Source organism: Antechinus flavipes, chromosome 6 (genome assembly GCF_016432865.1).
Source record: "Antechinus flavipes isolate AdamAnt ecotype Samford, QLD, Australia chromosome 6, AdamAnt_v2, whole genome shotgun sequence".
NCBI classification, from domain to species: domain Eukaryota; kingdom Metazoa; phylum Chordata; class Mammalia; order Dasyuromorphia; family Dasyuridae; genus Antechinus; species Antechinus flavipes.
Window position 1 is genome coordinate 398,585 of NC_067403.1, and position 24,627 is coordinate 423,211.

General features: G+C 42.6%; 1 protein-coding gene across 1 annotated transcript; it reads left to right on the plus strand.

The window, feature by feature from the left end:
- The first annotated feature begins 81 nt into the window (after positions 1-81).
- On the plus strand, positions 82-24,247 carry LOC127540042 (zinc finger protein 8-like). The gene is made up of 4 exons (XM_051964570.1): positions 82-592; positions 1,973-2,122; positions 21,883-22,009; positions 23,325-24,247. The coding sequence occupies exons 2-4, from the start codon at positions 2,096-2,098 to the stop codon at positions 23,426-23,428; spliced, it is 258 nt and encodes an 85-aa protein (XP_051820530.1). The 5' UTR covers positions 82-592; positions 1,973-2,095; the 3' UTR covers positions 23,429-24,247.
- The last annotated feature ends 380 nt before the right edge of the window (positions 24,248-24,627 follow it).

Below are 24,627 nucleotides of genomic sequence, written 5' to 3' on the forward strand. Positions count from 1 at the left end.
TCCAGCTTCTGAGTGCCACTGGAGGAAAGGGCTGAAGAATCTTCGGGGAGGGATGGGGCGGGGCACTTGGGACCAGGAAGACCCGCCCAGACTGGGCTGTCCAGAAACAGGAAGTCTGAACTGGGATCACTGTGCTTTCTCCACCTCCTTTGCTTTCCAGTTCCCTTTGCCTTCCCTGCTGTTTAAACTGCTCTCCCTTGCCTGGGAGTTTTGTTCAGTCCTCGTTTTTTCCTGCCAGTTCCTCCTGTCTCTCCTTTTTCCCCCCTGTGACCTCAGATCCCTCCCCTTTTCCCTCCAGGAGCTCAGATCTCTCCCCATTTCCTCCTAGTAGCTCGGGTCTCCCCCTTTTCCCCTTGGGACCTCAGTTCTCTTCCTCTCTCCCCCTGAGAACTCAGATCTTTCTTCCCCTTTTCCGTCCGGGAGCTCAGATCTCTCCCCATTTGCTCCTGGGAGCTCGGGTCTCGCCCTTTCCCCCTGAGAGCTCAGATCTCTCCCCCTTTCCCCCGGTGAGCTCTGGGCTCTCCTCTTTTTTTCCCTTGCCCCTGAGATCTCTCGGCATTCCTGCACACGAGCCTGTGCTTGCATCTCCCAGGTAGGTCTGAGCCAGCATGCTCCATATTTCCCAACTCCCACTGGCTGCCCTTGCCTTTGAGTCTCCTCTTTTGACCTTGGGGTACATGACCTCCAGGTCTGTCAGGAGCACACCTTTCTACCAAGGCTGCCTGTAAGCTGAGCGTTCCAACCCTCATCCTTTTCCAGACTCCGAATCACTTCCCAAACTTGCCCAGATTTCCCATTGGGTCTCACTTTCCCAGACTTCAGACTCTGTCCATAATTTCAGCCTTCTGCTCAGGACGCAGCTGTCCCATCTCCCCATCCCATCTCTTCCTTAGAGATTCTGTTCTCCTGCCTTACTCCTGCCTAAGCCCTACCAGAAGGTCCCAGCATCCCTCCCCAACTCCTAGGTACACCTCAGAGCACAGTCTTCCTTCTTCCCTAGCCTCAGCTGTCCAGCACTTCTCATCCCACTGGCCCTGACTTCCATGACCTCCTTTAGTCTGTCTTTCCTCCCTGACCCTAGCCCTGTTCTCCAAACCTCCTGCTTCCCTGGCCTCTCTTCTCTCTGAGCCCTCAGAGTTCAACACGAGACTGAATTTTGTCTCCCAGGCTCAGGCTTACTCTGGTCATTTCCTGGGGTTTCCATTCCAGAGCCCTCCCCATCCTTCACCTCCCCACTTTAGCTCCATCTTCCCCAAAGCAGTCAGTCTGTTGTCCAGAATAATGTGTGTGTTATTTTGGTGGAGGGGAGGCAGAGGAACATGGGGGAGAGAAAGGGGGAAGGGTTGGGGAGGAAAGCTCTGACTCAGGAGCCATGGAGGCTGACAGGTCTCTCTTCTGGGATCCCAAACACCCTTGTATCTCGATGTTCTTAGTGGAAAAAATGGTGAGAGGAGGGAGAAAAGAAGTAAAAGAAGGGCAGCAGTCTTCAGACAACCCCCCTTTCCCATCCTGACCCTCTCAGCATTGTTCTTTAGGGTACAGTCTCTCCCCCGGGGGCAGGGCCAGAGCCTGTGTAACTCCTGGAGGACCTCATTATCCACTAGAAATCCCTGTGGGCTTGCCTCCTGATGAGAAAAGGAGGGGAAAGTCCTCTCCTCCTCTGGGATGCTTCTCCCTCTCTAGCTTCTTCTGGTGACCTAGGCCTGGCCCAGGATTTCGGTCAAATTACAGACAGCAAAAGTGGGGTAAAATTAGAACAGATTTACTGTCAGGGTCCCAAACACCATTCTGCCAGTCAGCCTGGGACCAGGATGAGGGGAAGCTGGGCTTTTCTATGCAGAGGGAAAGAAGGGAGGGAGTTCCCTGGGGCTCCTGGCTTTCTCTGGGTTTTCAGAGAGGCTGAAAATTAAAGCCCCCCATGGTTAGCTGTGACCTTTGTTAGTAAGAGCTTTGGTTGTTGTCACTTTTATAGGTCCCTCAAGTGTGGTAGCAGCAAGACCCTGAGATAAAGACCAGGTGCCAAAGGGAGGAACTTGAGAAAGAGGAGTCACTCTGGGTGTTTGCTACCTCCACGGGGAGCCTGGAGCCAGAGGAAATGGGCCCTGGGAGCCTCAGACCTCAGGTGAGTGCAGTCCATCCACTGACCTGACCAACATCAGCAGTCACAGCCATTTCCCTACACATGGAGAACAGGCTGTGGAGCTGCCAGGGCCTGAAGTATGGGTCGTTTCTGTACCAAAACAGGAGAACCGGTAGTATCACTGCCCTGCCCAACTGCATCCTTAGACCCTTGACATCTTGGGACTGGACAGATACACACACACACACACACACACACACACACACACACACACACCTCCCTCTTTACCATTTGTTTCTACATTCTTCCTCATTATAAGGGACTGACAAGGTCCACTACTTCATCATGAATCTCCATTCCAGAGGGAGCAGGTCTGCTCTCCTTGGGCCTGCTCAGTACCCCTCCCCACCCAAAGTCTCTCCCTCCTTCTCTTGGTTTCCTCTGCCATGTTCCCCTGAAGTTCCTAGAAAACTTTTCAAGCAGAGTTCGTCCTGTTCAGGTTGGGAGCCGAGCCTGGAAGCTTCCCCAGCCCTTCTGGTCATCAGAGCAGAAACAATCCTTCTGGGCTGCTCCTGTCCTTGTGCCTCAGGTCCCCCAAGCCTTCCCAGGTCTCCTTGTAACCCTCCCCTTGATCATTCCTTGGCTCCTGCCAAACCACTGAGAAAGGCCTTGGGTCCCCGCACAGCAGTTCTAGGACACAGAGCTCTGGGCCATCCCGCTGCTCTGGTGCTTCTAAGACCTGCCCCGGCACAAGGACCAATCTCTCCTGTCTAAAAGAGGCTGCTGGGATTCTCGTCCTCACCTCTGTTGTTCCTGGGCCCCAAAGTACTATACCAACTGTTTCTTTTGCTGGTTTAACTTAAGCTCCCCTGTACAGAGTGCCAGGAACTGGCAGAGACCGTGAGAACAACTGGGAGAAAAAGAAGGATTAAGAGTCACATTAGTGTATCATGGCACTCCAGGTTCTTGGATATCATGATTGCTCTAGGCTGCAGCAGGCCCTGGGTTGACCTGCAAGAGTATAATGGAGAGAACTGACTCCACTTAATTCACTGGGGAGTAAACTGCATTTCTCCCTTCATCTGCATGTGTCCTGGGAATTGTTCTTCCCTTTGACTAGATGACTGAGGCTCAGATGTCCCCACCCCCTTGCTTGTAGAGCTTTCTAGTCCCGGACCCTCCTTGCCAGAGACAACATTTCCTAGCCCTCCTTTCTCTCCATCCTCTTCCCCTTTTTCCAGGCTTTGCTTAAGATCATTCAGACATCACAGAACCCTGCTTTACTCTTCTTTGATTGTCTCTGTGAGCCCAAATAGGAATCAGAGGGAACACATGTACTCTCACTATGATTGTATATAACTAGTTCTTCCTTATATTTTGAGTCCCTGAGGCTAGTTCATTCTGGATTATATTTTGTATTTCTCCTCATGGGTCTCAACTTAGAAAGTTTTCTACATTTGTGGGCTTTTCCTTAGGAATGCTTGGAAGGACTTTCACTAAGGGTGCTTTTCCCCTGAAAACATTCCATTTGGTTTTGCTTCATAATTTACTCTTGGCCATAAGGTCAGGTCCTTTGCCTTCTGTCATATCCTGTTCCAAATTCTCCGCTCCTTAATGAAAGTTGCTGCCAAATTGTGTCTGGTTCTAATGGTGGCTCCTTGGTACTTGAATTGCACTGCAGGCTTTTTCTCATCGACTCGGCAGCTCTGCATTTTGGTGATGCTTTCCTGGGTATTTTCCTTCGGACATCTCTTTCAAGAAGCTGATGTTGTTCGAGGTGGATTCAGAAAGAAATCTGAGAATTTTTCTCTTGGCCATCAGGAGCTCTATTCAAATGAAAGCGTACAGGCTAGTCATGAGAGAGGCGACCAGGCCTCCCAAAGGAGGGTGCCCATTTCAGCTTTGCCATTTGCTGTTTCAGTGACTGGATTTTATGCTCTCTTACATCCGATCATACTAGCTAAGGGCTGTTTCCACTTTTTGAATCATTTCAAAGAAGTCATTTTTGTGTTTGTCATTTTTTAATATCCAATTTATCTCTTCATCTATTTCCCCTCTAATTTTAATATGTCATTATTTGTACTTATTTTCAGTTTTTCATTTATTTTTTCTAATTTTTTGAATGCATGTTAAGTTAAACATGTCTTTTTTTTTTTCCTATTCTTAATGTGTGAGGGTATGTCTATTCCTCCCCTCCCCCGACATCCAAGACCTGCGTCAGGTTGCATCCTGGAAATTTGGGGATATGGTTTAATTAATCATTTTCCTTTTCCTTTACAAATTTATCATTTCTAAGATTGGTCCTCTGACTCAGGTAAATCTCCTTTTTGCTTTGTATTTTTTGTTGGTGATCTTTGAACCAATTTTCATTCTTATTTCTGCAGGTAATAACAGAGTATAATGATTATTTCTGACTTTTTTCATCTGGGCAGAGGATTTGTGTATCCCAGTGGTTAAATGTTTGTAAAAGTACCATGTGTTGAAAAGAAATATGCATATTCCTCTGTTGTCCCATTTAGAAGATGCCATAAGGCTTTTATTTCAATTTTCTCTAGACATTTGTACACCCCTTCTACTTTGTCTTCTTCTGCATTTCTTCATCCCCCTCATCCTCTTAGTTCTCTTATAGATTCTCCTTCCTCGCTTGCATTTCAACTCATCCTGTTCATTAGTTTTCTAATTTCATCTATTTTTCTTCCCCTTTCTAACAAGGGTTTCTCTCCTTCTCCTCTCTGTCCACTTTCCTTGGCTATTTTCCCTAGATTTCCATTCTTTGTCACATAGCTCCTCTGCTCACAGGGTCTTTTTTCCTCAACACTTCATGCAGTGAAAGGCTCCAAGGTTCCTTTTCTGTGGCTGTGCTGTAGGAGCTTTCTGCCCCTGCTTGGAGACCAACTGCACAGATGCCTTCTTTTCTAAACCTTGTTGTCTAAAAGTGAAATAATAGAATAAAGGAAACAAACTGTGAAATGTGCCATAAACATAGACCAGGACAAGTTCAGGGAAGCAATTCCTAGGTCAATGTAAACCTGTAAAATTCACAATGGCCATTCTCTTTGGCAAAAGGTGGTTCATTTCGGAGAAGAGGCCCTTGATAAAAGTAAGAGGTAAAAAAGGCACAGGGAGTGGGAAATAGGAAATAGGGTGGCCAATGAAGAGCATGGAAGAATTCATTAAGGAACATGCCCTGTTGCCCTAAGATCCCATTTCTTATGCGTTCCGTAATAAGTCATTTCTCAGCTTTATTTCAATAGATCCAAAATTCCATCAGTCTCCTAATAACCACGGGTTCAAGAGTTGACTCTAATTCTTAGAAAGCCTATGGCCTTGGGGCAAATCCCTTCTCTGTGTTTCCATTTCTTCCTGTAAATTGGAGGGGGTTGAGCTCTTTCCTTCTGAAGGATGTTTCAGCCCCACATCTTCTGACTTTTGATGCTGCAGGAGGTTGTGTCATTCAAGGATGTGACTGTGGACTTCACCCATGAGGAATGGGGGCTCTTGGACCCTTCTCAGAAGGAGCTGTTCAAGGAGGTCATGGTGGAGAACGCCAGGAACTTGCTCTCCTTGGGTAAGGACTTCCCTGATAATTACAGATCTACAATCAAAGGGAATTTCCTCATTGACCAGAGTGCAGACTTTGAGGTGGGGGAAGAGAAGGCAAAGGGCTGGTCTTTGCCTAGTGTGACAGGACTTGGGGATGTCCTTTGTTATTCCCGAAGCTCTCTCTTACCCATTCCCAGGTCAAAGATTAAATCAAGGGAAACATCTCAAACATGGAGCTAATCTTAGAGGTTAGCCTCTACCTGGACACGAATTTTGTCCGTCAAAGCACTGAAAACTGCTCAGCCTTTCCTTTTCCTTTTCCTTTCAACTCCTTCCTTTTTCAGATGGATCTAGCATTTGGAATATTATTCTTTTTAGCAAGCGTCGGTTTGTAGCCAAAGCACCTGCTTGTCCCTCATATGGGAAGTTTCACCTTATCTGCCTTTGCATTGCCCTCATATTCCAGCACAAGGGGTGGGAAAGGAATGGAAGGAATCAAGCATTTATTTCTACCTGCTGTTTACCAGGTGCTCTGCCACATGTTTCTTTACAATACTGTTTAAGAACAACTTCCAGCAAATAAGTTATTTTGATGATTTTAAGGACCTAAATTCGTGACAGAGAATGAATCAAGAAAGATGCTGTTTGTTTCCAGAGAGAAAAACTCATAAATAGAAATATGGATAGAGTAATTTTACATACATATCCATATGTATGCATATTTATGTGTGTTTTTATTCATTAATGTATATATATGTATATAAACATACATATATACATATATATATATATGCCACTGCAGCAATCTCTAGGAAGGGAAAAAAATTTACACGATAATATTCTTGTGTATTTGAAAGTTGTGCATTGTGGATTTACAGTTTCATGTGCAATCATCTTTTTATTGAACTACGATACTGAAATGCTTGTGTGTAAGTTAAAAGTACAACAAAATATGATGTCACTTTAATGTCATCTTCATATTTCAAGTCAGGTGATATTGTTATCCCCCTTTCATTGTTGAGGAAACAGGAAACTAACAGAATTTAATTGACTTGCCCAGAGGTACACAGTTAGCAACCAGGTTTGGGATCAGAAGTTTCTGCCAGAAGGGAGCCTCTCAGGACAGGAGGTAGGAGGAAGGGCATTTGGCTTTCTAAGAGGAAGCTGTAAAATAGCGGGCACATCCTGCCTTAGGTAACTTGCTTTATAGTTCCCAGTAGGTGAGTATTGACTGATATGTCTGAACATCAGAGGCTGAATTTCAGCTTGGAGGAGCTCTGGATCCTCACATTTTCTCTAAGGAGAACTAAGTGACCAACTTCTCTCCATCTTCTTCTCTTACTGATTTCCATGCCCAGGGCTTCCAGTTCCCAGAGAAGAGGTGACCTCTTATTTTGAGCAAAGGGAAGCATCCTGGATGCTGGACCAAGAAGGCCTGAGGAGATGGTCTGCAGGTGAGTGAGGTGAAAGCAGGGATATGAGAGCTGTGGTTACAAGAGGCTTCTGGCAGTTACCCTGAAGTACATGCTCAGTTTGGGGAGAAAGGCCAGATTCAGAATTCTTTATTGACTATTTCTTGGCAGCCGTGTCCGAGGCTAGTCAATGAATCTGGCTGTTCGCTCCACAAAATGAGTGGGGCCCACTCCAAGGCCCTGTAGGGCCCTTCCACTGCTCATCTCTCATCCTGTAAGAAGTCCTTGTTTGGGATTTGGGGCAATGGAGCTCTCCTGAAAGCACCCAAAGGGATTATTTTTCAGCCATGAGCCATTTCTTAGAACTTCTAGTCAGAAAACAATTAAGGGCCTGCTACAGGACAGCCCTGGACTAAACACCAGCAGCACAAAGAGATGTGAGGGACATCCCCTGTCCTCATGGAAGTCACAGACTGGTGGGACAGGCAATACACCAGCAACTGTGGAGAGACCCCCTGTGCACCAGATAAACTGAATAATTTAGTGTTCCAGTGCATCATTAATTGGTGAGGGTCATGATGATTTGAGAAGGGGAGTAGAACTGGGCAGGAAAGAGACAAAGTGAAATAAAACAGGTAGAATTTATACAGCCCTGTGTGCCATGCTCTGCATTGTCTTATTTCATCCTCATGAGAACCAGAGGACTTACGTACTATTATTATGTCCATTTTACATATAAACTGAATCTAACAGAGGTCCTATAACTTGACGTGCAAGGTTCTGAGGTGGGAATAAAACTCTGGGCTTCCTGATTCAAGGCCCTATCCACTGTAACTTTATTCTAACTTTGAAACAGATATGATCAACAAGAGCTTACATGTAAGATGTAGGAAAAAAAAAACAAAAACAAAAAAAAAAAACAATCGGACAGACTGCAGTGGAGACATGGAAATTCTTTTTTTTTTTTTTTTAAATCTAGCCAGTCAAAAGTCATTACTAATTACTGTTAAAGGAAAAAAAAATTATATTTCTATTGGCTCATGACAGATGTTGCCCTAAATGACTCAAGGGTCAATTACATATATTGTTTTTAGCACATCTCGCTCAGGCGATTAGAGATTGGATGACATGGGGTTGCTAGGTAACCCAGGAGGGATAACTACTCTAGTCCAGGGAGAGACAGCCCCTGAGTGTCTTTCCAGGCCTGTGGCCATTTGTACATGAGTGTCCAACCTTTCTGAAATGCTGGGAACAATCTGGTGTCAAGTTGGGAAACTAGAAGAATCTGTTGCACTGAGAAGAAGCCAGAATTTCATGGACTCAGGGCACAGTCCTCCACAGGAGTGTTCTGGTGACCATGATAGACTGAAATCACTGCAGAAAGACTTAAAGGTAGAAATGTGCCCATGTGTGTGGTCCCAGAGCACAGCTACCTTTATAACCAAATCAGACATTTATTCACTACTTAAGGTGGCACAGAGACATTTTTGGGTCAGATCCCTTGGATCTTTATCTCAGTTGTTCAAGGGCTTGGTGAGATTCTAAAAGGGAAAGGACTACAATACTGCAGCCGCACTAGCCTTCCATATCTCAGGATGAGGAACTCAACTTTCTGTTTGAGACATTTTCAGATGTGGATAATTTCATCCATTAAAAAAATTGTATCTTGGGATATGCAGGTGACATTTAAATATAATTTTTAAAAAAAGAAATAAATAATAGCTATCTCGAGAAAAGTTATGGGACAAACTCACAACAAACAAACAAAATCACTTCTACCTCACGTAAATACAAAAACCAACTATGTTAGCCTTCTGAATATGATCTCAGATAATGTAATAGAAAAAAATAGAATTGAAAGTGATCAGCATGGAAATTTGTTACGGTTACAGGCAAGACCGATCATGAAACAATTTGAGTATATTCTATATATGTACTAGATATCATGTCTATGAAAAAGAGGCAAAGCTCAGATAAGGAAAGGAAAAGGGGAAAATTGAGAGTAGAGCTAATTGTCACAACTGTAGGCAGAGCATGGCCATTCACAGAGTGTAAATTCTAGCTTCAGCAGCTGGGATTTGGGCTGAGACTCAGCCATTCTGAGCTGGTGACCTGAGTTGTGCACCTAAGGAGAATGAAGGCACTCTCTGTGTTGTCACATGTTATTGTGAGGTTCCACTATAATTGTGCATGAAGCTCCTTAGAAATTAGATCATGTTTGGCATGTGAACTAATGGGACTTAAAATGATTGGTTCTATCCCCAAAAAGAAAAGAACTGAGCTCCTCTTCTGCTGAAGAGTATATATGCGAGTGAGTTAGTGTGTGTGTGTGTTTGTGTGTGTGTGTGTGTGCATCATGACTATGTCTGCTTTATTGTTTGCTCTTTTCTTTCTTTCTTTTGTTTTGAAAGGAGAGATCAGAGTGAAATGAAAGAAACTCCTGCAGAGCTAAGCCATTCTATGGTAGAAACTCCCAAGCAGTGGCTCATGGGTGATGGATCCTGTGTCTTTACTTGGAGAAAAATCTGTGCAAAACACGAGAAAATCCAACTTAGAGAGAGGCATTGTGAATGTACCGAATGTGGAAAAGGTTTTACAAAAAAGGAAAATCTTATTGTACAATCGAGAATCCACATGGGACAGACACCTTATGAATGTAACCACTGTGGAAAGGCTTTTACAAGCAAAGGAGGTCTCACTGGTCATCAAAGAATCCACACAGGAGAGAAACCTTATGAATGTAACCAGTGTGGAAAAAGATTTAGACAAAAAGGAGATCTTATTAGACATCAGAGAATCCATACTGGAGAGAAACCTTATGAATGTAACCAGTGTGGAAAGGATTTTACAGAAAACAGAGCTCTTAATAGACATCAAAGAATCCACACTGGAGAGAAACCTTATGAATGTAACCAGTGTGGAAAGGCTTTTAGAAGTAAAGAAGGTTTCACTGGTCATCAGAGAATCCACACAGGAGAGAAACCTTGTGAATGTAACCAATGTGGAAAAAGATTTAGACAAAAGGGACATCTTACTAGACATCAGAGAATGCACACTGGAGAGAAACCTTATGAATGTAACCATTGTGGAAAGGCTTTTAGAGAAATGCAATCTCTTATTAGACATCAGAGTATTCACACTGGAGAGAAACCTTATGAATGTAATCAATGTGGAAAGGGTTTTAGAAGAAAGGAAAGTCTTATTGTACATCAGAGAACCCACACTGGAGAGAAACCTTATGAATGTAATCAATGTGGAAGGGGTTTTAGAAGAAAGGAAAGTCTTATTGTACATCAGAGAACCCACACTGGAGAGAAGCCTTAGGTATGTAATCAATGTAGAAAAGATTCTTAAAAAAAAAAAAATGAATCTCTTATTTTATGTCAGAGAATTCATACTGGAGAGAAGCCTTATGAATGTAACCAATGTGGAAAGGCTTTGGGAGGAATCCTGGGACACTAATGTATTGTTGGTGGAATTGTGAATGGATCCAACCATTCTGTCAAGTAACGTGGAACTATGCCCAAAGGGTGATCAAAACCTGCATAGCCTTTGAACTAGCAATGTTGCTACTGGGCTTATTTGCCAAAGAGATCCTAAAGGAGGGAAAGGGACCCAGCAGTGCAGAAATGTTTCTGCAGCCCTGTTTGTAGTGGCAAGAAACTGGAAACTGAGTGGATGCCCATCAGCTGGGAAATACTGAATAAGTCATAGCATATTAATGTTGTGGAATATTATTATTCTATAAGGAATGATCAGCAGGATGATTCCACAGAGGCCAGGAGAGTCTTACATGAACTGATGCAAAGTGAAGTGAGCAGAACCAGAAGATCATCATCTTTGACAACAGGAAAATCATATAATGATCAGTTCTGATGGGCCTGGCTCTTGTCAACAGTGACATGATTCAGGCCAGTTCCAATGGTTTTGTGAAGAAGAGAGCCATCTAGACCAGAGAGAGGATCGTGAGAACTCAGTGTGGAACGCAACACAGCATTTTCATTCCTTTTGTTGTTAGTGGTTTGCATTATTGTTTTTTTCTCATTTTTCCCCTTTTGATCTGATTTTTCTTGTTCAGCAAGATAATTGTATAAATATGTATGCATATATCGGATTTAAGATATATACTTTACAATGTTTAATATATATTGGATTACTTACCATGTAATTGAGGGGGTGGGGAGAAGGGGAGGTTAAAATGGATAAGTAAGGTTTTGCAAGAGTCAGTGTTGAAAAATCCATGCATATGTTTTGAAAATTAAAAACTATACATTTCCTCTCTTTCTGTTACTGTTTGCTTGCATTTTTGTTTTCCTTCTAAGGTTTATTTACCTTCTTTCTAGATCTGATTTTTCTGGTGCTGCAAGATAATTGCACAAATATGGATACAAATATTGTATTTAACATGTATTGCACTACCTGCCATTTAGGGGGTCCATGGGAGAAAGGAGGAGAAAAGTTGGAACAGAAGGTTTTTGCAAGGGTCACTTTTGAAAAATTATTACCCATGCACATGGTTTTTTTTTTTTTTTTTTTTTGTTTTTTTGACTTTTTAAAATAACTTTTTATTGACAGAACCCATGCCAGGGTAATTTTTTACAGCATTATCCCTTGCACTCACTTCTGTTTCGATTTTCCCCTCCATCCCCCAGATGGCAAGCAGTCTTTTACATGTTGAATAGGTTCCAGTATATCCTAGATACAATATATGTGTGCAGTACCGAACTGTTCTCTTGTTGCACAGGAAGGATTGGATTTAGAAGGTAAAAATAACCCGGGAAGAAAAACAAACATGCAAGCAGTTTATATAAATTTCCCAGTGTTCTTTCTTTGGGTGTAGCTGCTTCTGTCCATCCTTGATCAACTGAAAATGAATTAGCTCTCTTTATCAAAGAGATCCACTTCCATCAGACTACATCCTCAAACAGTATCGTTGTTGAGGTATATAATGATCTCCTGGTTCTGCTCATTTCACTTAGTATCAGTTCATGTAAGTCTCGCCAGTCCTCTCTGTATTCATCCTGCTGGTCATTCCTTATAGAACAATAATATTCCATAATGTTCATATACCACAATTTACTCAGCCATTCTCCAATGGATGGGCATCCATTCATTTTCCAGCTTCTAGCCACTACAAACAGGGTCGCCACAAACATTTTGGCACATACAGGTCCCTTTCCCTTCTTTAGTATCTCTTTGGGATATAAGCCCAGTAGAAACACTGCTGGATCAAAGGGTATGCACAGTTTGGAAACTTTTTGAGCATAGTTCCAAATCCATGCATATGTTTTAAATAAAAAGCCATAATAATAATTGAAAGAAAATTAAAAAGCTACAAAATAGTTAAAAAAAAAAGTGAGTTCTTACTAGAAACCAGATAATCCACACTGAAGAGAAACTTTATTAATGTCAGCTTTGGGGAAATGCTTTTTGAAATGGGGTATCACTTACTTTACATAAGACTCCACACTAAAGAGACATTTTATGAATCAACTATGATACACTTAACTATTCCCAGCAATACAATGCTCTAAGACAATTCCAAAGACTCAAGATGGAAAATGCTATCCACAAACATAGAGAGAACTACAATCTGAATAGAGATCAAAGCATAATATTGTTTACTTTTTTTTTCTTTTTTTTTCCTCATGGCTTTTCCCATGTGTTATGATTTTTCTTTCCCAACATGAGTAATGTGAAAAATGTTTATCATGATTGTATTTGCATAATCTGTCACCATTGTGCTTGGAGTTTTGGGAAGGGGAGATGGATATGGAGGATAAAAAACATTTTTGAACTCCAAATATTACAATGATAAAAGTTGAAAACTATTAACATGTAACTGTAAAAAATATTAAATGAAAAAAAGGAATCATTGCACTAAAAATCATTAAAACCTGAGCAGGTCAAAGAGCAAATAATAGACACAAATAATTTCATAAAAAATTACAACAATGAGACAATATTCCAAAAATATATAAAATACAGCCTCATATGCTATTCCATATATTTAAATGCTTACCATATATTTCAATTCGGTATTTCATTGAAATTTAAAACTTAGCATATCCAGAAAAAAAAAAAAACACCCTATTGACTTCTAGCCAAATCATATCAGTCTTCCAGATAAACTTGGGTTGAGGGAACCACATCTCCCATAATCCAAAATTTAAAATCCTGTAACACTATCTCTCAACTCATATCTAATCAATTGCTAAACTTGATCATTTCTATGTTAACAATATCTTTGATATTACCCATTTATTCACACATCAATTGTATTAGAATTCAGGTTCTTAAAACATCTTATTTAGGTTCTCATTTCAATCAGGATTCTTTACTCTCAAATCCTTCTTCCATCAAGTTGCCAAAGAGATATTCCCTAACATAGGAACAAAGGTCACTCTCCAACTCAGTAACTCCAAAAACTCCCATTTGCCTGCAGAATTAGGTAAAAAGACCTTTATTTGGCATTTAAAACCATTCTCCATCTCTCCTGGAATTATTATCCTGTATAGGATACCCTATATAGACGGTGGTCTAGCAAAATTGTCCTTATTCTTCCTTACACATATTTTAATGTTTGATAAATCCATGGACCATAGCTTCTGGGATAAGATCTCTTTAGTTGACAGACATTCCTAGGAAAATTAGGAAATGTTATGGAAAAAAAAAACAAGACAATGGCCAACCTCAAGGCCTGGCCTACACCAAGATAAGGTCAAAAGAGGTTCATGATTTAGAGATGAGGAATGATACTGTATGCAAACAATGAGAACTACCTCTCAGATCTGTGGAGAAGAAAGGAATTTCTGGCCAAAGAACTGGATTACAGTATGAAATGCAAATTGGATTATTTTGATTATATTAAATTTTAAAGGTTTTGCACAAATAAAACCAGTGCAGATGAGAATAGAAGTAAAAATTGTCATTTTAGCTACTCTGGGAAGTGAGTAGTAATACATCAGAGGGTCTTAATTTCCATTTTTCTGATCAATATTAATTTTTTCCATTTTTTCATATGAATAAAAAATAGTTTTAATTTCATTATTTGAAAACTGTTCATATTCTGTGGCCATTTGTAAAATGGAGAATGGCTTGAATTCTAATAAATTTGAGTCACTTCTTCCCATATTTTTTTAAATGGGGTCTTTATTAGAATCCTTGCATATAACATTTTTTCCCCTAGTTTTCTACTTTACTTGTAATCTTGGCTGCAGTTGTTTGCTTTGTACAAAATCTTTTGAATTTAACATGATCAAAATTATCCATTTTACATTTCACAGTGCTCTCTAGTTCTTCCTTGGCCATATATTCCTTTGTTCTCCACATATTTGAGAGAGAGACTATTCCTTGTTCTGCTAATTTGCTTACAATATCACCCTTTATATCTAAATCATGAACCCATCCTAAAAATGTTCATTACATCAGTTGTGGGGTTAGAAGCTTCTGGCAGAATGGAGCATAACAGGACTGGAGGCAGACAGCTCAGAATTTTTGCTCTCTCAGAATAAGATAATCTAGTATTTCTTATTTTGGGTTACTTGCTTTACCTTGGGTGAGTATAGACTCCTACATATGAACATAATGGAGTGAATCTCAAAATGGAGCAGCTCTGGACCCTCAGCCCTTTCTCTAAAAGGAACTGATTAACACGTTTTTCTCCACCTTTATCCCTGATTCCACTCTCCAGAGCTTCCATTTCTCAGAGAACATTTGATCTCTTATTTTGAACAAAGGGAATTTAATCAATGGGAAAGACTTTGACCCAGAAGAATGGTCTTATTCAACATGAGATAATTGACATAGAATAGAAATCTTATGGATGTAATCAGTGATGAGTTTTAGAGAAAAGGGAGTTCTTACTGGACATCAAAGAATCCACACTGGAGAGAAATCTTAAAAATGAAACCAGTGTGGAAAGTTTGTTACTGGAAAGTTACTTTTATTACACTGCATCACCCCTGTCACAGAAGTGCTTCAAACTTCATCACTGCTTGATGAAACTTCAAACTTCAAAGCCTCCCTATCTAGTTCTGAGAATGCAAGGTAGAGATCTGCCACTACTAGAGTTGTGCTGTCTATTTCTTCTTGCAGCTCTCTTAACTTCGCCTTTAGTGATTTAGATGCTGTATCACTTGGTGCAGACAATTTTCAAATGATGAAATTGAAACTATGTCTACCCTTATGAAAAGGTGTTCTAAATCATTATCGATCAGAGAAGTGAAAATTAAGACAACTCTGAGACACCACTACACACCTCTAAGATTGGCTAAGATGATAAGAAAAGATAATGATAAATGTTGGAGGGGATGTGGGAAAACTGGGGCGCTGGTGCAATGTGGGTGGAGTTTTGATCTGATCCAACCATTCTGGACAGCAATTTGGAACTAGAGTCAAAAAGTTATCCAACTGTGCAGACCCTTGATCGGCAGTGTTACTACTGGGTTTATATCCCAAGAGATATTAAGGAAGAGAAAGGCACCCATATGTGCAAAAATGTTTGTGGCAGTCCTTTTTGTAGTGCTGGAAACTGGAAAGTGAATAGATGTCCATCAGTTGGAGAATGGCTGAGTAAACTGTGGTATCTGAATGTTATGGAATATTATTGTTCTGTAAGAAATGTCCAGCAGGATGAATACAGAGAGGATTGGAGAAACTTACATGAACTGATGCTAAGTGAAATGAGCAGAACCAGGAGATCATTATACACTTCAACAACAATGTATATGAGGATCAATTCTGATGGACTTGGCTATCTTCAATAATGAGAGGATTCAAATCAGTTCCAATTGATCAGTGATGAACAGCAAAAGAACACTGGGAAATGAGTGTGGACCACAACATAGCATTTACACTCTCTGTTATTGTTTGTTTTGCATTTTTGTTTCTCTTCTCAGGTAATTTTTACCTTCTTTTTAAATCAGATTTTTCTTGTGCCACAAGATAACTTTATAAATATGTATACATACATTGTATTTAATATATACTTTAACATATTTAACAGGTATGAGACTAGTTGCCATTGAGGGGAGGGAGTGGAAGGTGTGCTGGTCTGCTTCATAGGGCAGCACCTTATGTAAGGGAAGCAGCCAGTGTCCCCTATTATTTCTATCCCCATTCTCACAGCCCCAAAGTAATCCTTAGAAGGAAAATTACTCATGTGAAAAAGGCCACATTAACCCAGAACTAATGGTCTTAGTAGCAGGTTTTACAGTTCTTAGCATTGCAGACCCTTACTTGCAGGGCAGGGTCTCTCTAGAAACTCAAATGTCTCTGCATCTCAGATGTAATCAGCAAAAATGTGTCCAGCTTCTGAGTGCCACTGGAGGAAAGGGCTGAAGAATCTTCGGGGAGGGATGGGGCGGGGCACTTGGGACCAGGAAGACCCGCCCAGACTGGGCTGTCCAGAAACAGGAAGTCTGAACTGGGATCACTGTGCTTTCTCCACCTCCTTTGCTTTCCAGTTCCCTTTGCCTTCCCTGCTGTTTAAACTGCTCTCCCTTGCCTGGGAGTTTGTTCAGTCCCCGTTTTTTCCTGCGAGTTCCTCCTGTCTCTCCTTTTTCCCCCCTGTGACCTCAGATCCCTCCCCTTTTCCCTCCAGAGCTCAGATCTCTCCCCATTTCCTCCTAGTAGCTCGGGTCTCCCCCTTTTCCCCTTGGGACCTCAGTTCTCTTCCTCTCTCCCCCTGAGAACTCAGATCTTTCTTCCCCTTTTCCGTCCGGGAGCTCAGATCTCTCCCCATTTGCTCCTGGGAGCTCGGGTCTCGCCCTTTCCCCCTGAGAGCTCAGATCTCTCCCCCTTTCCCTCGGCGAGCTCAGGGCTCTCCTCTTTTTTTCCCTTGCCCCTGAGATCTCTCGGCATCCCTGCACACGAGCCTGTGCTTGCATCTCCCAGGTAGGTCTGAGCCAGCATGCTCCATATTTCCCGGCTCCCACTGGCTGCCCTTGCCTTTGAGTCTCCTCTTTTGACCTTGGGGTACATGACCTCCAGGTCTGTCAGGAGCACACCTTTCTACCAAGGCTGCCTGTAAGCTGAGCGTTCCAACCCTCATCCTTTTCCAGACTCCGAATCACTTCCCAAACTTGCCCAGATTTCCCATTGGGTCTCACTTTCCCAGACTTCAGACTCTGTCCATAATTTCAGCCTTCTGATCAGGACGCAGCTGTCCCATCTCCCCATCCCATCTCTTCCTTAGAGATTCTGTTCTCCTACCTTATTCCTGCCTAAGCCCTACCAGAAGGTCCCAGCATCCCTCCCCAACTCCTAGATACACCTCAGCGCACAGTCTTCCTTCTTCCCTAGCCTCAGCTGTCCAGCACTTCTCATCCCACTGGCCCTGACTTCCATGACCTCCTTTAGTCTGTCTTTCCTCCCTGACCCTAGCCCTGTTCTCCAAACCTCCTGCTTCCCTGGCCTCTCTTCTCTCTGAGCCCTCAGAGTTCAACACGAGACTGAATTTTGTCTCCAGGCTCAGGCTCACTCTGGTCATTGCCTGGGGTTTCCATTCCAGAGCCCTCCCCATCCTTCACCTCCCCACTTTAGCTCCATCTTCCCCAAAGCAGTCAGTCTGTTGTCCAGAATAATGTGTGTGTTATTTGGGGGGAGGGGAGGCAGAGGAACATGGGGGAGGGGAAGGAGGAAGGGTTGGGGAGGAAAGCTCTGACTCAGGAGCCATGGAGGCTGACAGGTCTCTCATCTGGGATCCCAAACACCCTTGTATCTCGATGTTCTTAGTGGAAAAAATGGTGAGAGGAGGGAGAAAAGAAGTAAAAGGAGGGCAGCAGTCTTCAGACAACCTCCCTTTCCCATCCTGACCCTCTCAGCATTGTTCTTTAGGGTACAGTCTCTCCCCCGGGGGCAGGGCCAGAGCCTGTGTAACTCCTGGAGGACCTCATTATCCATTAGAAATCCCTGTGGGCTTGCCTCCTGATGAGAAAAGGAGGGGAAAGTCCTCTCCTCCTCTGGGATGCTTCTCCCTCTCTAGCTTCTTCTGGTGACCTAGGCCTGGCCCAGGAATTGGGTCAAATACAGACAGCAAAAGTGGGGTGAAATTAGAACACTTTTGCTCTCAGGGCCCCAAACAGCATTCTCCCAGGCCATGAAATGAAAGGCAGTCAGCCTGGGACCAGGATGAGGGGAAGCTGGGCTTTTCTATGCAGAGGGAAAGAAGGGAGGGAGTTCCCTGGGGCTCCTGGCTTTTTCTGGGTTTTCAGAGAGGCTGAAAAGTAAAGCCCCCCATGGTTAGCTGTGACCTTTGTTAGTAAGAGCTTTGGTTGTTGTCACTTTTATAGGTCCCTCAAGTGTGGTAGCAGCAAGACCCTGAGATAAAGACCAGGTGCCAAAGGGAGGAACTTGAGAAAGAGGAGTCACTCTGGGTGTTTGCTACCTCCACGGGGAGCCTGGAGCCAGAGGAAATGGGCCCTGGGAGCCTCAGACCTCCTCAGGTGAGTGCAGTCCATCTTCAGACCTGACCAATAGCAGCAGTCACAGCCGTTTCCCTACACATGGAGAACAGGCTGTGGAGCTGCCAGGGCCTGAAGTATGGGTCGTTTCTGTACCAAAACAGGAGAACCGGTAGTATCACTGCCCTGCCCAACTGCATCCTTAGACCCTTGACATCTTGGGACTGGACAGATACACACACACACACACACACACACACACACACACACCTCCCTCTTTACCATTTGTTTCTACATTCTTCCTCATTATAAGGTACTGACAAGGTCCACTACTTCATCATGAATCTCCATTCCAGAGGGAGCAGGTCTGCTCTCCTTGGGCCTGCTCAGTACCCCTCCCTACCCAAAGTCTCTCCCTCCTTCTCTTGGTTTCCTCTGCCATGTTCCCCTGAAGCTCCTAGAAAACCCTTCAAGCAAAGTTTGTCCTGTTCAGGTCAGGAGCCACACTTGGCTCCTGGAAGCTGCCCCAGCCCTTCTCCTGGTCATCAGAGCAGAAACAATCCTTCTGGGCTGCTTCTGTCCTTGTGCCTCAGGTCCCCCAAGCCTTCCCAGGTCTCCTTGTAACCCTCCCCTTGATCATTCCTTGGCCCCTGCCAATAAGCACTGAGAAAGGCCTTGGGTCCCCGCACAACAGTTCTAGAACACAGAGCTCTGGGCCATCCTGCTGCTCTGGTGCTTCTAAGACCTGCCCAGGCACAAGGACCCATCTCTCCTGTCTAAAAGAGGCTGCTGGGAATCTCGTCCTCACCTCTGTTGTTCCTGGGCCCCAAAGTACTATACCAACTGTTTCTTTTGCTGGTTTAACTTAAGCTCCCCTGTACAGAGTGCCAGGAACTGGCAGAGACCGTGAGAACAACTGGGAGAAAAAGAAGGATTAAGAGTCACATTAGTGTATCATGGCACTCCAGGTTCTTGGATATCATGATTGCTCTAGGCTGCAGCAGGCCCTGGGTTGACCTGCAAGAGTATAATGGAGAGAACTGACTCCACTTAATTCACTGGGGAGTAAACTGCATTTCTCCCTTCATCTGCATGTGTCCTGGGAATTATTCCTCCCTTTGACTAGATGACTGAGGCTCAGATGTCTCCACCCCCTTGCTTTTAGAGCTTTCTAGTCCCGGACCCTCCTTGCCAGAGACAACATTTCCTAGCCCTCCTTTCTCTCCATCCTCTTCCCCTTTTCCAGTCTTTGCTTAAGATCATTCAGACATAACCGAATTCCTCCCTGCTTTACTCTTCTTTGATTGTCTCTGTGAGCCCAAATAGGAATCAGAGGGAAAACATGTCACTCACTATGATTGTATATAACTAGTTCTTCCTTATATTTTGAGTCCCTGAGGCTAGTTCATTCTGGAATCTTTTTTGTATTTCTCCTCATGGGTCTCAACTTAGAAAGTTTTCTATATTTGTGGGCTTTTTCTTAGGAATGCTTGGAAGGACTTTCACTAAGGGTGCTTTTCCCCTGAAAACATTCCATTTGGTTTTGCTTCATAATTTACTCTTGGCCATAAGGTCAGGTCCTTTGCCTTCTGTCATATCCTGTTCCAAATTCTCCGCTCCTTAATGAAAGTTGCTGCCAAATTGTGTCTGGTTCTAATGGTGGCTCCTTGGTACTTGAATTGTACTGCAGGCTTTTTCCCATTGACTTGGCAGCTCTGCATTTTGGTGATGCTTTCCTGGGTATTTTCCTTCGGACATCTCTTTCAGGAAGCTGATGTTGTTCGAGGTGGATGCAGAAAGAAATCTGAGAATTTTTCTCTTGGCCATCAGGAGCTCTATTCAAATGAAAGCATACAGGCTAGTCATGGGAGAGGCGACCAGGGCTCCCAAAGGAGGATGCCCATTTCACCTTTGCCATTTGCTGTTTCAGTGACTGGATTTTATGCTCTCTTACATCCGATCATACTAGCTAAGGCTTTTTCCACTTTTTGAATCATTTCAAAGGAGTCATTTTTGTGTTTGTCATTTTTTAATATCCAATTTATCTCTTCATCTATTTCCCCTCTAATTTTAATATGTATTTGTACTTATTTTCAGTTTTTCATTTATTTTTTCTAATTTTTTGAATGCATGTTAAGTTAAACATGTCTTTTTTTTTTCTATTCTTAATGTGTGAGGGTATGTCTATTCCTCCCCTCCCCCCATATCCAAGACCTGCGTCAGGTTGCATCCTAGAAATTTTGCGATATGGTTTAATTAATCATTTTCCTTTTCCTTTATAAATTTATCATTTCTAAGATTGGTCCTCAGGTAAAATTGGACTCAGTAAATTTCCTTTTTGCTTTGTATTTTTTGTTGGTGATCTTTGAACCAATTTTCATTCTTATTTCTTTAGGAAATAACAGAGTATAATGATTATTTCTGACTTTTTTCATCTGGGCAGAGGATTTGTGTATCCCAGTGGTTAAATGTTTGTAAAAGTACCATGTGTTGAAAAGAAATATGCATATTCCTCTGTTGTCCCATTTAGAAGATGCCATAAGGCTTTTATTTCAATTTTCTCTAGACATTTGTACATCCTTTCTGCTTTGTCTTCTTCTGCATTTCTTCATCCCCCTCATCCTCTTAGTTCTCTTATAGATTCTCCTTCCTCACTTGCCCTTCAACTCATCCTGTTCATTAGTTTTCTAATTTCATCCATTTTTCTTCCCCTTTCTAACAAGGATTCCCTCCTTCTCCTTCCTTGGCTGTTTTCCCTAGATTTCCATTCTGTGTCACATAGCTCCTCTGTTCATAGGGTTTATTTTTTTTCTTGACACTTCATGCAGTGAAAGGCTCCAAGGTTCCCTTTCTGTGGCTGTGCTGTAGGAGCTTTCTGCCCCTGCTTGGAGACCAATCGCACAGATGCCTTCTTTTCTAAACCCTGTTGTCTAAAAGTGAAATAATAGAATAAAGGAAACAAACTGTGAAATGTGCCATAAACATAGACCAGGACAAGTTCAGGGAAGCAATTCCTAGGTCAGTGTACACCTGTAAAATTCACAATGGCCATTCTCTTTGGCAAAAGGTGGTTTATTTAGGAGAAGAGGCCCTTGATAAAAGTAAGAGGTAAAAAAGGCACAGGGAGTGGGAAATAGGAAATAGGGTGGCCAATGAAGAGCATGGAAGAATTCATTAAGGAACATGCCCTGTTGCCCTAAGATCCCATTTCTTATGCATTCCGTAATAAATCATTTCTCAGCTTTATTTCAACAGATCCAAAATTCCATCAGTCTCCTAATAACCACGGGTTCAAGAGTTGACTCTAATTCTTAGAAAGCCTATGGCCTTGGGGCAAATCCCTTCTCTGTGTTTCCATTTCTTCCTGTAAATTGGAGGGGGTTGAGCTCTTTCCTTCTGAAGGATGTTTCAGCTCCACATCTTCTGACTTTTGATGCTGCAGGAGGTTGTGTCGTTCAAGGATGTGGCTGTGGACTTCACCCAGGAGGAGTGGGGGCTCTTGGACCCCTCTCAGAAGGAGCTGTTCAAGGAGGTCATGGTGGAGAATGCCTGGAACTTGCTCTCCTTGGGTAAGGACTTCCCTGATAATTACAGATCTACAATCAAAGGGAATTTCCTCATTGACCAGAGTGCAGACTTTGAGGTGGGGGAAGAGAAGGCAAATGGCTGGTCTTTGCCTAGTGTGACAGGACCTGGGGATGTCCTTTGTTATTCCCGAAGCTCTCTCTTACCCATTCCCAGGTCAAAGATTAAATCAAGGGAAGCATCTCAAACATGGAGCTAATCTTAGAGGTTAGCCTCTACCTGGACACGAATTTTGTCCGTCAAAGCACTGAAAACTGCTCAGCCTTTCCTTTTCCTTTCAACTTCTTCCTTTTTCATATGGATCCAGTATTTGGAATATTATTCTTTTTAGCAAGCGTCGGTTTGTAGCCAAAGCACCTGCTTGTCCCTCATATGAAAAGTTCCCCCTTAATCTGCCTTTGCATTGCCCTCATATTTCAGCACAAGGGGTGGGAAAGGAATGGAAGGAATCAAGCATTTATTTCTACCTACTGTTTACCAGGTGCTCTGCCACATGTTTCTTTACAATACTGTTTAAGAACAACTTCCAGCAAATAAGTTATTTTGATGATTTTAAGGACCTAAATTCATGACAGAGGATGAATCAAGAAAGATGCTGTTTGTTTCCAGAGAGAAAAACTCATAAATAGAAATATGGATAGAGTAATTTTACATACATATCCATTTGTTTGCATATTTATGTGTGTTTTTTATTCATTAATGTATATATATGTATATAAACATACATATATATGCCACTGCAGCCATCTCTAGGAAGGGAAAAAAATTTACGTGATAATATTCTTGTGTATTTGAAAGTTGTGCATTGTGGATTTACAGTTTCATGTGCAATCATCTTTTTATTGAACTACGATACTGAAATGCTTGTGTGTAAGTTAAAAGTACAACAAAATATTATGTCACTTTAATGTCATCTTCATATTTCAAGTCAGGTGATATTGTTATCCCCCTTTCATTGTTGAGGAAACAGGAAACAAACAGAATTTAATTGACTTGCCCAGAGGTACACAGTTAGCAACCAGGTTTGGGATCAGAAGTTTCTGCCAGAAGGGAGCCTCTCAGGACAGGAGGTAGGAGGAAGGGCATTTGGCTTTCTAAGAGGAAGCTGTAAAATAGCGGGCACATCCTGCCTTAGGTAACTTGCTTTATAGTTCCCAGTAGGTGAGTATTGACTGATATGTCTGAACATCAGAGGCTGAATTTCAGCTTGGAGCAGTTCTGGATCTTCACATTTTCCCTAAGGAGAACTAAGTGACCAACTTCTCTCCATCTTCTTCTCTTACTGATTTCCATGCCCAGGGCTTCCAGTTCCCAGAGAAAAGGTGACCTCTTATTTTGAGCAAAGGGAAGCACTGTGGATGCTGGACCAAGAAGGCCTGAGGAGATGGTCTGCAGGTGAGTGAGGTGAAAGCAGGGATATGAGAGCTGTGGTTACAAGAGGCTTCTGGCAGTTACCCTGAAGTACATGCTCAGTTTGGGGAGAAAGGCCAGATTCAGAATTCTTTATTGACTATTTCTTGGCAACCGTGTCCGAGGCTAGTCAATGAATCTGGCTGTTCGCTCCACAAAATGAGTGGGTCCCACTCCAAGGCCCTGTAGGGCCCTTCCACTGCTCATCTGTCATCCTGTAAGAAGTCCTTGTTTGGGATTTGGGGCAATGGAGCTCTCTTGAAAGCACCCAAAGGGATTATTTTTCAGCCATGAGCCATTTCTTAGAACTTCTAGTCAGAAAACAATAAAGGGCCTACTACAGGGCAGCCCTGGACTAAACACCAGCAGCAAAAAGAGATGTGAGGGACATCGCCTGTCCTCATGGAAGTCACAGACTGGTGGGACAGGCAATACACCAGCAACTGTGGAGAGACCCCCTGTGCACCAGATAAACTGAATAATTTAGTGTTCCAGTGCATCATTAATTGGTGAGGGTCATGATGATTTGAGAAGGGGAGTAGAACTGGGCAGGAAAGAGACAAAATGAAATAAAAAGGTAGAATTTATATAGCCCTATGTGCCATGCTCTGCATTGTCTTATTTCATCCTCATGAGAACCAGAGGACTTACGTACTATTAGTATGTCCATTTTACAGATAAACTGAATCTACCAGAGGTCCTATAACTTGACTTGCAAGGTTCTGAGTTGGGAATAAAAATCTGGGCTTCCTGATTCAAGGCCCTATCCACTGTAACTTTATTCTAACTTTGAAACAGATATGATCAACAAGAGCTTACATGTAAGATGTAGGAAAAAAAAACAAAAACAAAAAAAAAAAACAATCGGACAGACTCCAGTGGAGACATGGAAATTCTTTTTTTTTTTTTTTTTTAATCTAGCCAGTCAAAAGTCATTACTAATTACTGTTAAAGGAAAAAAAAATTATATTTCTATTGGCTCATGACAGATGTTGCCCTAAATGACTCAAGGGTCAATTACATATATTGTTTTTAGCACATCTCGCTCAGGCGATTAGAGATTGGATGACATGGGGTTGCTAGGTAACCCAGGAGGGATAACTACTCTAGTCCAGGGAGAGACAGCCCCTGAGTGTCTTTCCAGGCCTGTGGCCATTTGTACATGAGTGTCCAACCTTTCTGAAATGCTGGG

Bases quoted from the DNA above. Each gene is read 5' to 3' on its own strand.
- LOC127540042 (XM_051964570.1), top strand. From the start codon at position 2,096: ATGGGCCCTGGGAGCCTCAGACCTCAG. The intron at 2,123-21,882 runs GTGAGTGCAGTC...TTGATGCTGCAG, and splicing joins CTGGGAGCCTCAGACCTCAG to GAGGTTGTGTCGTTCAAGGA. The intron at 22,010-23,324 runs GTAAGGACTTCC...TTCCATGCCCAG, and splicing joins CTGGAACTTGCTCTCCTTGG to GGCTTCCAGTTCCCAGAGAA.